General features: G+C 41.2%; 1 protein-coding gene across 1 annotated transcript in view; it reads right to left on the minus strand.

Moving 5' to 3' along the window:
• LOC111955442 (cytochrome c iso-1/iso-2-like) overlaps positions 1 to 4,541 on the minus strand; it is an 8,732-nt gene extending 4,191 nt beyond the window's left edge. Inside the window, exon 1 of the mRNA XM_023975677.2 lies at positions 4,334 to 4,541. Coding sequence (XP_023831445.1) covers positions 4,334 to 4,508 — 175 coding nt within the window. The 5' untranslated portion in view covers positions 4,509 to 4,541. The remainder of the gene's footprint in view (positions 1 to 4,333) is intronic.
• Positions 4,542 to 15,282: the final 10,741 nt, after the last annotated feature.

Below are 15,282 nucleotides of genomic sequence, written 5' to 3' on the forward strand. Positions count from 1 at the left end.
AGTTTTGAGAATGACACAAATATTAATTTTCACAAAGTCTGCTGCCTCAGTTTGTGTGATGGCAATTTGCATATACTCCAGAATGTTATGAAGAGTGATCAGATGAATTGCAATTAATTGCAAAGTCCCTCTTTGCCATGAACTGAATCCCCAAAAAACATTTCCACTGCATTTCAGCCCTGCCACAAAAGGACCAGCTGACATCATGTCAGTGATTCTCTCATTAACACAGGTTAACACAGAGTGTTGACGAGGACAAGGCTGGAAATCACTCTGTCATGCTGATTGAGTTCGAATAACAGACTGGAAGCTTCAAAAGGAGGGTGGTGCTTGGAATCATTGTTCTTCCTCTGTCAATCATGGTTACCTGCAAGGAAACACGTGCCTTCATCATTGCTTTGCACAAAAAGGGCTTCACAGGCAAGGATATTGCTGCCAGTAAGATTGCACCTAAATCAACTATTTATCGGATAATCAAGAACTTCAAGGAGAGCGGTTCAACTGTTGTGAAGAAGGCTTCAGGGCACCCAAGAAAGTCCAGCAAGCGCCAGGACCGTCTCCTAAAGTTGATTCAGCTGAGGGATCGGGGCACCACCAGTACAGAGCTTGCTCAGGAATGGCAGCAGGCAGGTGTGAGTGCATCTGCACGCACAGTGAGGCGAAGACTTTTGGAGATGGCCTGGTGTCAAGAAGGGCAGCAAAGAAGCCACTTCTCTCCAGGAAAAACATCAGGGACAGACTGATATTCTGCAKAAGGTACAGGGATTGGACTGCTGAGGACTGGGGTAAAGTCATTTTCTCTGATGAATCCCCTTTCCGATTGTTTGGGGCATCCGGAAAAAAGCTTGTCCGGAGAAGACAAGGTGAGCGCAACCATCAGTCCTATGTAATGCCAACAGTAAAGCATCCTGAGACCATTCATGTGTGGGGTTGCTTCTCAGCCAAGGGAGTGGGCTCACTCACAATTTTGCCTAAGAACACAGCCATGAATAAAGAATGGTACCAACACATCCTCCGAGAGCAGCTTCTCCCAACCATCCAAGAACAGTTTGGTGATGAACAATGCCTTTTCCAGCATGATGGAGCACCTTGCCATAAGGCAAAAGTGATAACTAAGTGGCTCGGGGAAGAAAACATCGATATTTTGGGTCCATGGCCAGGAAACTTTTCAACTCTCGAGAGACAGCAGGAGCGGTAGAGGTACTCTTAATGATCGGCTATGAAAAGCCAACTGACATTTACTCCTGAGGTGCTGACTTGTTGCACCCTCGACAACTACTGTGATTATTATTATTTGACCATGCTGGTCATTTATGAACATTTGAACATCTTGGCCATGTTCTGTTATAATCTCCACCCGGCACAGCCAGAAGAGGACTGGCCACCCGTCATAGCCTGGTTCCTTTCTAGGTTTCTTCCTAGGTTTTGGCCTTTCTAGGGAGTTTTTCCTAGCCACCGTGCTTCTACACCTGCGTTGCTTGCAAATAAATTTGATTTCATCTCAAGTAAAATCATGGAATTAAGAAATATATAAATATTAGGATGAGCAATGTCGGAGTGGCCTTGACTAGAATACAGTATATACATATTAATGAGTCAGTGTGTCAGTCCTCACAGTAAGGCTTTCTGTCCTATTTTACTGTTCAGGTTTCAGTCCCCACAGTAAGGATTACTGTTATATTTTACTGTTCAGGTATCAAATCAAACTTTAGATGTCACATGCGCCGAATACAACAGGTGTAGACCTTACCGTGAAGTGCTTACTTACAAGCCCTTAACCAACAATGCCGTTCAAGAAAGAGTTGTATTTGAAAGTCTATAATGCCTGTCCAGACATGTAGCTCCATCTGACAGTCTATCCTGCCTGTCCAGACATGTAGCTGCATCTGACAGTCTATCCTGCCTGTCCAGACATGTAGCTCCATCTGAGTCTATCCTGCCTGTCCAGACATGTAGCTCCATCTGAGTCTATCCTGCCTGTCCAGACATGTAGCTCCATCTGACAGTCTATCCTGCCTGTCCAGACATGTAGCTCCATCTGACAGTCCCTACCTGCTGTCCAGACATGTAGCTCCATCTGACAAGTCTATTCCTGCCTGTCAGACATGTAGCCCATCTGAGTCTATCCTGCCTGTCCAGACATGTAGCTGCATCTGACGTCTATCCTGCCTTGTCAGACATGTATCTGTATCTGAGTCTATCCTGCTGTCCAGAACATGTAGCTCATCTGAGTCTATCCTGCTGTCCAGACATGTAGCTGAACTGACAGTCTAATCCTGCCTGTCCAGACATGTAGCTCCCATCTGACAGTCCTATCCTGCCTGTCCAGACATGTAGCTGCCATCTGACAGTCTATCCTGCCTGTCCAGACATGTAGCTCCATCTGAGTCTATCCTGCTGTCCAGACATGTAGCTGTCATCTGACAGTCTATCCTGCCTGTTCAAACATGTAGCTGTCATCTGACAGCCTATCCTGCCTGTCCAAGACATGTAGCTGGTAACTGACGTCTATCCTGCCTGTCCAGACATGTAGCTGTACTGACAGTCTATCCTGCCTGTCCAGACATGTAGCTGTATCTGACAGTCTTCCTGCTGTCCAGACATGTAGTTATCTGACAGTCTATCCTGCCTGTCCAGACATGTAGCTGCATCTGACATCTATCCTGCCTGTCCAGACATGTAGCTGTATCTGAATCTATCCTGCCTGTTCAGACAGTAGCTGTATCTGAACAGTCTACTGCCTGTCCAGACACGTAGTTGTATCTGACAGTCTATCCTGCCTGTCCAGACATGTAGCTGCATCTGACAGTCTATCCTGCCTGTCCAGACATGTAGCTCCATCTGAGTCTATCTGCCTGTCCAGACATGTAGCTCCAATCTGAGTCTATCCTGCCTGTCCAGACATGTAGCTCCATCTGACAGTCTATCCTGCCTGTCCAGACATGTAGCTCCATCTGACAGTCTATCCTGCCTGTCCAGACATGTAGCTCCATCTGACAGTCTATCTGCCTGTCCAGACATGTAGCTCCATCTGACAGTCTATCCTGCCTGTCCAGACATGTAGCTCCATCTGAGTCTATCCTGCCTGTCCAGACATGTAGCTGCATCTGAGTCTATCCTGCCTGTTCAGACATGTATCTGTTCTGAGTCTATCCTGTCTGTCAGACATGTAGCTGCATCTGAGTCTATCCTGCCTGTCCAGACATGTAGCTGTAACTGACAGTCTATCCTGCCTGTCCAGACATGTAGCTCCATCTGACAGTCTATCCTGCCTGTCCAGACATGTAGCTCCATCTGACAGTCTATCCTGCCTGTCCAGACATGTAGCTCCATCTGAGTCTATCCTGCCTGTCCAGACATGTAGCTGTATCTGACAGTCTTATCCTGCCTGTTCAAACATGTAGCTGTATCTGACGCCTATCCTGCCTGTCCAGACATGTAGCTGTAACTGACAGTCATCCTGCCTGTCCAGACATGTAGCTGTAACTGACAGTCTATCCTGCCTGTCAGACATGTAGCTGTATCTGACAGTCTATCCTGCCTGTCCAGACATGTAGCTGTATCTGACAGTCTATCCTGCCTGTCCAGACATGTAGCTATCTGAATCTATCCTGCCTTCCAACATGTATGTACTGACAATCTATCCTGCCTGTTCAGACATGTAGCTGTATCTGACAGTCTATCCTGCCTGTCCAGACACGTAGTTGTATCTGACAGTCTATCCTGCCTGTCCAGACATGTAGCTGTATCTGACAGTCTATCCTGCCTGCCCAGACACGTAGTTGTATCTGACAGTCTATCCTGCCTGTCCAGAACCACGTAGTTGTATCTGACAGTCTATCCTGCCTGTCCAGACATGTAGCTGTATCTGACTGTCAGACTGTAAGACATAAATGTACAGTGCTCCACTTAATGACCATCACACACTGCTACTGTACATTTCTGAAATACTTCATTGGTATCCACTACATGAGATATTGTCAACACGTTCTTCTTATGATTATCTTATGATAGAGAGAAATGTGTCATCCATACAGATGTGCTAGTTATGAAAATTGACACTGACACACACATGTAATCACACACACACACACACACACACACACACCACACACACACACACACACACACAACACACACACACACACCACACACACACACACACACACACACACACACACACACACACAACACACCACACACACAAACACACAACACACTCGCACACTCGCACGCACGCACACACGCACACACGCACACAGACACACACACAGACCAGGCACACAGACACACAGACACAGACACACAGACACAGACACACACACAGAGTGACCCTTACCCTTGTTGGTGTTGGCCTGTGTGTAGGAGTATCCAGGTGACTGTCCTGTCTTCCGGCCAAACAGGCCCCAGAGGTTAGGTCCCACCTTGTGTCGTCCCCCCTCATCCACCGTGTGGCACTGGGAACACTTCTGGACAAAAGCCTTCTTCCCTTTCTCTGTGTCCCCCATTGCAACTTGCTCTCTGTCCTGGACAGAAAGAGAACTCTGCTGTCTGCCTAAATAAAACAAAGGTTGAGTAGCAATTATGGAAACCAGCTACATTTAGTGTAGTTACGTGTAGCCTCATGACACCAATATATAACCTATGGTATGCATGTCAGGATATGTGTCCTCGATTAGTACTGACATGTCCCATTTCTCCCAATGATGTCACTATATTTTGTGTGTGGAACATTTTCGCCCCTTGCACAGTGGAGAACCCAGTTATTAACCAGCCTGGTCTAATAGACTAGACGTATCATAGTAAATGTAAATCCAAATTACTCAAATTAGTATGATATGTTATGTTTGGTATGGTTACATAAGACAGAAGGTTACTTAACCCTTGTGTAGTCTTAACATTCTGTATACTCGTGTCCTAAGGGTAAAAAATGATCCGACTTCTATAAACCCCTAAAATAAAGCAGCTTAATTGAATTTTAAACCCCAAATATATTTTGCATGAAGAAACAACCTGTCATTCATCACAAACTTCATGAATATCTGGGTTTTCCCTCTTCACAATGCAGAAAGACTGCATTTAATCAGTGGACACCACTTGTTTTTATTACAACACACCTGTAATAATTGATTTCTTTACTAAAGCAGGGGTTTATTATTATTGTTGCTAAAGGTACTGCATAGGCGTAAACATACATTTTTTWGCAAGAGATAGTACTTGAATAGCCTAAGAAAGTATCAGAAATGTGCAGACAGTTGTTTTGACTGCATTTTAATGAAGGGACACAATAACGGTCTTGAAAATTTTTGGCAACATAGTGATATATTCTTATAGTTGAAGATGGAAGTTTACGTACACTTTAGCCAAATACATTTAAAACTCAGTTTTCACAATTCCTGACATTTAATCCGAGTAAAAATGCCCTGTCTTGAGTCAGTTAGGATCACCACTTTATTTTAAGAATGTGAAATGTCAGAATAGAGAATGATTTATTTCAGCTTTTATTTCTTTCTCACATTCCCAGTGGGTCAGAAGTTTACATACACTCAATTAGTATTTGGTAGCATTAACTTGGGTCAAACATTTTGGGTAGCAAACGGAAACGTATTTGAAGGAGCAGCATCCCCACAACATCCTCCGACATAAATGGGCAATGAATACTGAATTGTATCCTGGGGGACCATACAAAACATAATATATCACACTAAACGGAGTATCTCTTATTTAGTTACAGAATCATGTGAAATGCTCTGAGACCAGGTTGAGTTAACGCCCACCTCAGGTAGGAAAATATCCAGTACATTTAATCCGGATAAAATGTAATCAGTCTATTTAGAAATAGTTCATAAAATAACCATACATGGTCTCACAAATGTTGTATCCAGAGAACTATATAGATATTCACAAAATGTTGTTTCGGTTTCGACTGAAGGCTACAAAAACAGAGAGAATAGGAAACACCTACAACTGATAGTTGTTGGTATGTTTTGAAGAGCACAAACTCCCAAAAATGAATGAATAGATGATAGTTGTCTAAATGTTTTTATGAAGAGGTAAAGGCAACAAACAGCAGCTCACCTGTTGAAAGATGAAAGTGTGTCTGATTCTCAAGTAAATTACCCCACCTTTACAAAGTGTTTCAGAAACTTGACACAGAGCATATTTTGTACCTTCTCGTGGCTACGCCCCAAGAAAACCCATTAGTATTGGAAAGTAGAGCTGTCAAACACAACTTTCTCAAATTTCACGATGATCCCTGTTGAATAAGCCATGAATCACCATGCTGAAAAAAATATATTTTATAAGCGCGTCGATTGAGCAATATATTGGAAGCGATGCCAGCTATGCGAGTCACACCCATTTCCTATGGTAAGCCTATTAAACCTATTGAATAACTGAAACAGTTGTAGAAATAATAGACTCTAAGCAGCTTGTGTGAAACAATGGAAAACTAAGATATAGCAGGCAGAAAAGGGACTAGAAATCGGTAGCTATTAATGTTTGCAACCAGATGTTTATTTTGTTGACAGTTGTTGTTTCTTGTACTTTGTGAGGTATCTCTCTTCATTTATCAGGAAACAGCTAGATGTTTGGGATGTGTGTGTGTGTGTATATGTGTGTGCTATACATTAGCCTCAGTTATGGAAGTAGAAAGACTGTCGCCTGCCGGTGACATGGCTGTCATGGCGTCGGTCCTGTAGAACGAGTCCTGAATCTTCAACAGAACCGATTGGGACCCAAACAACCCTCAACCCCCACGGCTCTTTTGCCCCAACCCCCACTGCCTATACCCCTCCTTGTTCCCCTCCAGGGAAGCTCCCCTGGATCACTCCTTCATCCCAGAACCAATGTAGAAACAACAAACAAAAAATCTATGCGACGTGTAATGGAAACGGCATATATAGGATACATTTTGTACCTTCTACAGGGGTGTATTTCATTATTGCGACAAATGATAATGGAAACGGTGTTTTTCTAATTAATTATGATTTGCCAAATCATTTTGAAGGTATGCACAGGATGTCATCACATAGGGTACTATGGGGTAACAAAAGCCCCCTCTAAGAACAATGTCTAATTGCTGACACAAAAATGCAACATTTGGAAATATAAACATTGGTATGTGGATGAAGATCATGTTTAGGCAAATAAACTATAAATTGAAATAAATTGCTACCGTTTACACTTTTTGAGTTATTTCATGAAATATTGTTTTTAGAATGTAGGCGTTTTTCAGTTACCCGATGGGAGAGATGCCAATTGAGAAGTGCTCTCTTAAAAACGTAGATAGCTATCTAGTTATATGACATAAAATGCTGTGTAAAATAGCTAAAGGGCTATAAATTTGCATTAACTATAAAGCTATCAGTCATTAGTGGAAATATTTATACCTGAAATTAAGTTGCGTTATCTTTTTTAATGTGTTTTACCTGGTAGTAAGGTTGCTAGCTAGTACTCCAAGCAGCTTATGTTAACTAGCAAGCTGGCTAGCATTTACTGCTAGTGAAGTTGCTAGCTAGTAAGTTAGCATAAACTAGTGCTAACTGGGCTAGTCATTGTCTAGTAGGGGAGTTGGGCGAGTTGACCCCAACACACTCATCCAAGATATTACTACTTTACTAAAAAAGTATCTACATTTTCTCTCTCAACAAGTGGATTATTTATCTTAAGGCTTTTCTATTTGTATATTTTAAAAAATATATATAGATCTAAGTTCTTTGGAATATATCTACAACTTCAACATTTCAATTTTTTTTTATCAATTTACCACAAAATCATTTTGTTGAAATATCTCCAGAAAGTTTTGGGAAAATAATTTGGTGGAAATAATCTTGTGATCTTTATGTAAATTACAATGGGGGGTTACCCCAGGGAGCTAGTTACCCCCCACTACCCTAACTATAAAGCTCCACTCCACATGTAATTCATGTAAATCCCTACTGCTTGCAAAATAAAAATGTTAAACTATAAAAATCATGTTTCTTTGCAGGACAAAGATTGTCCTGACTTTCAAGAATGCCTGAATTGCTTCGTCTTGCCTTTCTGGTTGGCTGGCAAGTTCCACCATGGCATGGACCATGGCGATATGTTGGCACATGAGAATAATTAGAATATGCAGTGCTGGAAAAAGGACCCAATTGTCAAACTTCAGTAAAAGTAATGATAACTTAATAGAAAATGACTTAAGTAAAAGTGAAAGTCACCCAGTAAAATACTACTTCAGTAAAAGTGAATTGGACCATTTTCCTGTCCAGCTAAGCATTCAAAATGAAAGGAGTACTTTTGGGTGTCAGGGAAAATTTATGGAGTAAAAAGTACATTATTTTCTTTAGGAATGTAGTGGAGTAAAAGTAAAAGTTATCAAATATATAAATAGTAAAGAAAAGTACAGATACCCCCCAAAAACGACTTTAGGTGTTCTTTAAAGTATTTTTACTTTACTTTACACCACTGTATACATATTGGGCTCTATTCAATCCACATCGCAGAAGTTCAGCTTTACAGCGTGATTGAAATTTAAAGGCAATGTTCCTGCATTACACTTCGATCACACCGACAGAGTTATTGTGCAAAATAATAAGCAGCATCATCTGGATATGTATGCAACAAAAGTTCACATTCACCTTCTGCTACCGTTTCTGTCAAGCCGTCTACTGCATACAGTTTGACGCATACGTTCGATAAATCGAACGTATGCACCACACAGAACGCACTGCAACTGCCTCTGCAACGCAATGCTGCAAGGCAAACGCAGCGTTTCCTTTATTCTGGTGTACCAAAATGCAATGACGGTGTGATCGAAGTGTTAGCTGAAACTGTATTCACATTAAACATTGGCTGAATCAGAAATTACCTTCACATTACTATCTCAGAATCTGTAATGCTTCAGCTTTACAGATTTAGTACAGTCCCTTTAAAAAAAATCTATTTGAGTACATGTCATATATCAATATTGATTGACTATAGGTTGTTATTGATTGATTCTAGGTTTGTTGTATTTTATAAGTACTCAGGTAGGATGTTTCCTCTGTAGCCATAGTGGAAGTGTCCCTTGTGGGTGTCTCAGTGTATTCTGGGACCAGGAAACGGGGGTGTCTCACTTCGCTCTGCCGGGGACTTCCCAGCCTGTGTGGAGGAAGCCTACAAAGTGCACTCTTCATATGAGGCAAAACTTCTGAATGTGAACTCCAGAGATCTTGCTAGCTACAATGTATACTCCTCTGGAGACTCTGCTGCAATACACGCTTTACAGTAACAGGTTGAGCAAAGACTGGTTGAATCAACAGTGTTTCCACGTCATTCAAAAAAAAGATCTATGTGATGACATTGAATCAATGTGGAAAACGGATTGCCTTTGCAAAAAATCATCAATGTAAGAGAATTTTGTCGTTTTTTCACCTGACTTTTAGCCTAAATCCAATGCCATGACGAAGTGTTTTGTTGATTTCATGTTGAATTCACGTTAGTTGACAAATCCAAACTAGACGTTGAACTGACATCTGTGCCCAGTGGGAAGTGATATGACCCCGCACTCACATAGTCTAGCTATTACACTAACCTATCTATCATTAGCTAAGTACTGTGCTTGACTTGGATTGAAATAGATGCCTGTACTCATTTTGGGTGCTGGTACTGTTTATATTTAGTTGCAGGAGCTGCACGTCAAGCACTGACTGTGTACCTGTTTTTTTCTCCAGATATTACACTATCTTTTTAAGTACTAAGTATACCTTTATCTTCCAATTCCGAGGAGGGGGAGGGAGCTCTCACGAGAAGTCGCCGTCTCATAAGGACGGTTCAGTGAATCACTTGAGACCCCCTCTGTCGCTCTCTTTACCTTGACAAACTCCCTGTAGCCCAGCCAACAATGACCCTGGCCTGTGCTCACTTTCATTTTCCCCCAAATCTTTTTTAATTGTATTGTCTACATCACTTCATGATGTTGATCATGGTGAATATAATGTATGACACCATTCAGACCGCGGCTCCATTATGAGTTCATCAGATGGTAAAGATAGGCCTTGGTGTAATATATTAGGTCATCACATTAGCTACACTACATGACCAAAAGTATGTGGACACCTGCTTGTCGAAAATCTAATTCTTAAATAATGTGCATTAAAATGGAGCTGGTCCCCCCTTTTCTGCTATAACAGCCTCCCCTCTTTTGGGAAGGCTTTGCACTAGATGATGGAACATTGCTGTGGGGACTTGCTTGCATTCAGCCACAAGAGTATTAGTGAGGTCGGGCACTGATGTTGGGCGATTAGGCCTGGCTCACAGTCGCCGTTCCAATTAATCCCAAAGATGTTCGATAGGGTTGAGGTCACTGCTCTGCGCAGGCCAGTCAAGCTCTTCCACACCGATCTCGACAAATCATTTCTGTATGGACCTGTCTTTGTGCATGAGGGCATTGCTGAAAGAGAAAAGGGCATTCCCCAAACTGTTGCCACAAAGTTGGAAGGATGGAATCGTCTAGAATGACAAGATTTCCCTTCACTGGAACTAAGGGGTCTACCCCGAACCATGAAAAACAGCCCCTGACCATTATTCCTCCTCCACCAAACTTTACAGTTGCCACTATGCATTGCGGCACGTAGCGTTCTCCTGGCATCTGCCAAACCCAGATTCGTCCGTCGGACTGCCAGATGGTGAAGTGTGATTCATCACACCAGAGAACGCGTTTCTACTGCTCCAATAGCATCAAGCTTTACACCGACACTTGGCATGGCGCATGGTGATCTTAGGCGTGTGTGTGGCTGACAAACAGTTATAGTGGTGACATTGCTTCCAGAGACAGTTTGAAACTCGGTAGTGAGTGTTGCAACCGAGGACAGACGATTTTTATGCGCTACGCACTTCAGCACTCGCCTGTCCTGTTCTGTGAGCTTGTGAGGCCTACCACTTCGCGGCACAGTCGCTGTTGCTCCTAGACGTTTCCACTTCACAATAACAGCACTTACAGTTGAGCGGGGCAGCTCTAGCAGGGCAGAAATTTGAACAATTGACTTGTTGGAATGGTGGCATCCTACAATGGTGCCACGTTAAAAGTCACTGAGCTCTTCAGTAAAACCATTCTACTGCCAATGTTTGTCTATGGAGATTGCATGGCTCTGTGCTCGATTTTATACACCTACCTGAAATAGCCAAAACCACTAATTTGAAGTGGTGTCCATATACTTTTGTATATACACAGTGTAGTGTATATCGATATACTACATGTATGATGTATTGCTGTTTGATAGGCTACATTGCTGTTTCAAGAAGTGGAACTATGAGAAGTTGACATTTGGTAGAGCACATTCAGGACCTGTCCATGGTGCTGAAACGCTTCAAACAAATGACATCCAAATCAACGGTATAATCGGTATAGTCATTTTAATTTGTGCTTTACATGATTAAGTAACAATATGGCACCAACTTAACAATATTCATACATTACATTACTATTAGATAAATATGAAGAAAAGCCACAAGCCACGTTGTGGAAACAGCACGCTCTTCTGTTGTGTCAGAAGTCGTTTAAAGTTCAAAAGAGTAAATCCAACTTCGACCACTTTTCAATATGTTACAAATTTTCAAAATGTATATGTTATGAATTCCAATTTGTTGTTGCTAACTTTAGAGTTTTAGGGTTAGAGTCTCTTCTTCCTCTGAGCCAAAATCATAATATAATAGTCTTGATGCCGGAAGAATGAAAATACATTTACATTTTGAAATCATAGGCTTATAGACAAGTAATATTGCTCCATCCGAAAGTCAATATTGTATCTAATCTTTTTTCCATAGGCTACTATTTTTTATAGTCAGTCATTATACCTTATGTTAAACATGCAACAAAAACACCATTATGCAACGTGGTCTCAAAGCATTTTGTATTATTCTGAGACACTCCATTTAGTATGATATGTTACGTTTCATATGGTATGTATTCATTTGTGGATGTCCATCATCCATTTCGTATCATATGTTACGAATTTCAATTCGTACAATATGTTACGAATTTGCAAAATGTAAAATATGTCACGAATTTGCCAAAGGTATGAAATGTTACGAATTCCAAGTTGTTGTGGCTAATGTTAGCTAGGGATGGCTAGGTGGCTAATGCTAACATTAGCTAAATGGCTAATGTTTTCAATATGTTATGAATTGCAATTTGTACAATATGTTGTGAATTTGCAAAACGTACAATATGTTACAAATTTGCAAAGTGTATGATATGTTATGAATTCCAATTTGTTGTCGCTAACTTTAGCTAGGGGTTAGAGTTAGGTGTTAATGTTAGGGTTAAGGTTAGGGTTAGGAGTTAGGTTAAAGGGTTAAGGTTAAGGTTAGGATTAGGGGAAGGGTAAACTAACATGCTAAGTAGTTGCAAAGTAGGTCAAAAGTAGTAAGTAGATTTACGCTTACTATGTTATGTCTAGTCTATGAGCCCAGTCTGCATTATATGTAAATGTAGGCCTACCTAATGTTTCCATTTGGCACGGGTTCAGACATGCGTGAGTAAAAGGCCATGCCTCGGAAAGGATACCTGTGGTAGAACTCATTCCTGCCCAACCTTGGTGGCAAGGTGCCAGAGGGCACTGTCCCGATCCGGGGACATTCAATACATGAGGTCATAAACGTTGCACCACACCCCTGTGCTCTTCCAAACCGTTGTGGTAAATTGAGGGTGGATTTGGGTGAGTGCGTGTCATCAGGTTGGGAGTTCCGGCCGAAGCGCAGTGGGAGGTTGGCGTGAAGGTGTAAAGGTTTGACCGGTGGCGGGTAGAGTCGGACCATGGTAGGTGCTGAGCTGACTTTTCCCCTGGTTGGGACTACGTTGATTTTGAAATCATCCARCTCGAGACTCCGTAGTATTTCATTGTTCGTCTGAAAAGCAAAATGCAGAAAAACACGTGAAATATTTCACCCCTTCAGTTTTTTGGTGTGTGAATAAAATGTAGAAAGAATTAGAAAAAATTATATTTTACATGTGGCCATTAAGGCCAGATTGTGTTTTAATTCATGGTGTGCATCATTGTCAGACTGATAGCTTATCAGAACAGGATAGGGCACACAAGAAAGACATAGGTTAGCCTTTTCTGTCCATTATAAAGAATTCATTTAACCCCCTAGAGTCTAGGCCGACCCCCCGTGGAGATCTAATTAGCATAACAAAATAAAAATTCTAAATCAGTCCGTTAAAGCTAGAGATATCTGTTTGCATGGTCTGCGTTTCAATCCAATGCATCCACCTATGTCTTCCTTCCGCATCTGCAGTGGAAGGTGACACAGCTACAGCGATGTTTGTCAGACCAGGAGACATATAGTTTACTGAAATTTAGTGCCAAAAAAAGGGGTTAAATATGGGTCAATTAAATTTTTTAAATAAATCTGATCTTTCTTGTACTGTATCTCTCAAATATAGGACAGACACTTCAAAACATACTCCCTTTTGATTTATTTTTTGACCATCTGTTTTGCCATGTATGAATCTATTATTCAATGCATTTCTATGGGCTAATAGTGGTAAGATCAAATTCAATGTTTCATCAAATACTTTAAAAATATGTTTGGGTGATACCTATTGGGAACCTAAAATTCTAAATGAAATAGCTAAATGATCCTTCGTATGACCATCTTAAATGTTCTACTAATTTAAGCCTACGCTTTCCTGTTTTCTCTGCTTTTATTACTTACTTTATGCTTCTTGTAAGTGCTCATTCAGCACTATGAGCTGCAATTATAAAAATAAAAAAAAGTTTACTATGAAAATAAGAATTATTTAAGATGCACTATGCAGAAATCGCTCTGCCATTTCCTGGTTGCTAAAACTCTAGTAGTTTGCCAAACTTCAATTTATGTGACAAAATAAGCTAGTATAGTGTAGAGAATCATTATACCATCTAAACCATTGTGAAATATATTTTCCATAACCAAAAATATTATATTTTCAGCTGTTTGAAGCTGATGTACAAAACCAAAAGTAAAAGACGCAAAAACAAAACTTAAGAAGGGAAGCATAGAAATAGTGCATATAGAACATATCCACAGCTTCTTAGACTTGCTTTCACTATAACGCACATTTCTATGTGAATTTGGTCTGGTTGCTAAAAAGTTATTGTCACTTTAAATAGCAATAATATAGGCTATCAAATAGCCATCTCTAAGAATGCCTACTTTATTATCTAATTGACATAAAGATGTATTTCGCTACATTTTACCAATTTTTTTCAAGATCCCTATAGCCAACACTACTACTTTAGAGGTAATTTTGGGTGTAGGTTTATGCTTACCTGAGGATGCTGTCGCTGTCTGTTGTTGTCGTCGGTCATGGACATTCTGTACACCCCAGAGTCAGAGGCCATCACCCCTTGGAACCCAAAACACCCCAGAATAACCAAGGTGAACATCGACATGGTCGTCCTCAAAGTGGCAGTGACAGGAAGCATCTTGTCTCTGTGGAACACTGAGTACAACACTTATAGCCTCTCTCCCTGACCGTCACCTGCTCTTAAAGGGTGCAGAAACACATACATACATTCGTGCACACACACACACACACACACACAACAACACACCCACACACACACACACACACACAACACACACCACACACACACACACACACACACACCACACACACACACACACACACACACAGCATTCACCAACCAGAATCATGAATGAACATATTGCCCACCCCGGAACTTCCTAATATGGCCCACATACAAAACATATTACATACACACAAATTCCCAATTCGCCACAGAACCATACATGAGCCCATATGAGCACATGCTCATTAAGCCCTCACACATTAGACACACATACAATTACATAACCGGAATGAACCAGTCATTGAACAGTGTCCCATCTGCCCTGCTGGACATGTGTATACACACACACTAAAATGCATGAGAAGAGTATTTGTGACAGGTGAGGATTCATTTACTAATTAGTAGAGCTTCTTTGTGGTCATGGTAACAGAGAGCATTGCAAGGAACGTTGGAGGAAACGTCCTCTTCTGAACTCATCATTTCCTGTGTGTAAGGTTTGGAACCATATAATTAGGAATTCGCTCTGGATGAGATCGTCTGCCAAACGATGTAAATGTAAGATGACCTGATTGTATTGCCGTGGTTGTGTAAGGTCCTTCACATGGTGTGATAAATTATTAGTCAGTGAATACCTCCGTTATCCAATCACAGAGACATTCTAAGAACTGGTGTGTTTCTTTCTTTGTTCTGTGTAAGCTGTACATGAGCATTTGTGACTTCTTATTGTTCAGTTGCCTCA

This window comes from Salvelinus sp. IW2-2015, linkage group LG31 (assembly GCF_002910315.2).
Source record: "Salvelinus sp. IW2-2015 linkage group LG31, ASM291031v2, whole genome shotgun sequence".
Taxonomy (NCBI): Eukaryota; Metazoa; Chordata; class Actinopteri; order Salmoniformes; family Salmonidae; genus Salvelinus; species Salvelinus sp. IW2-2015.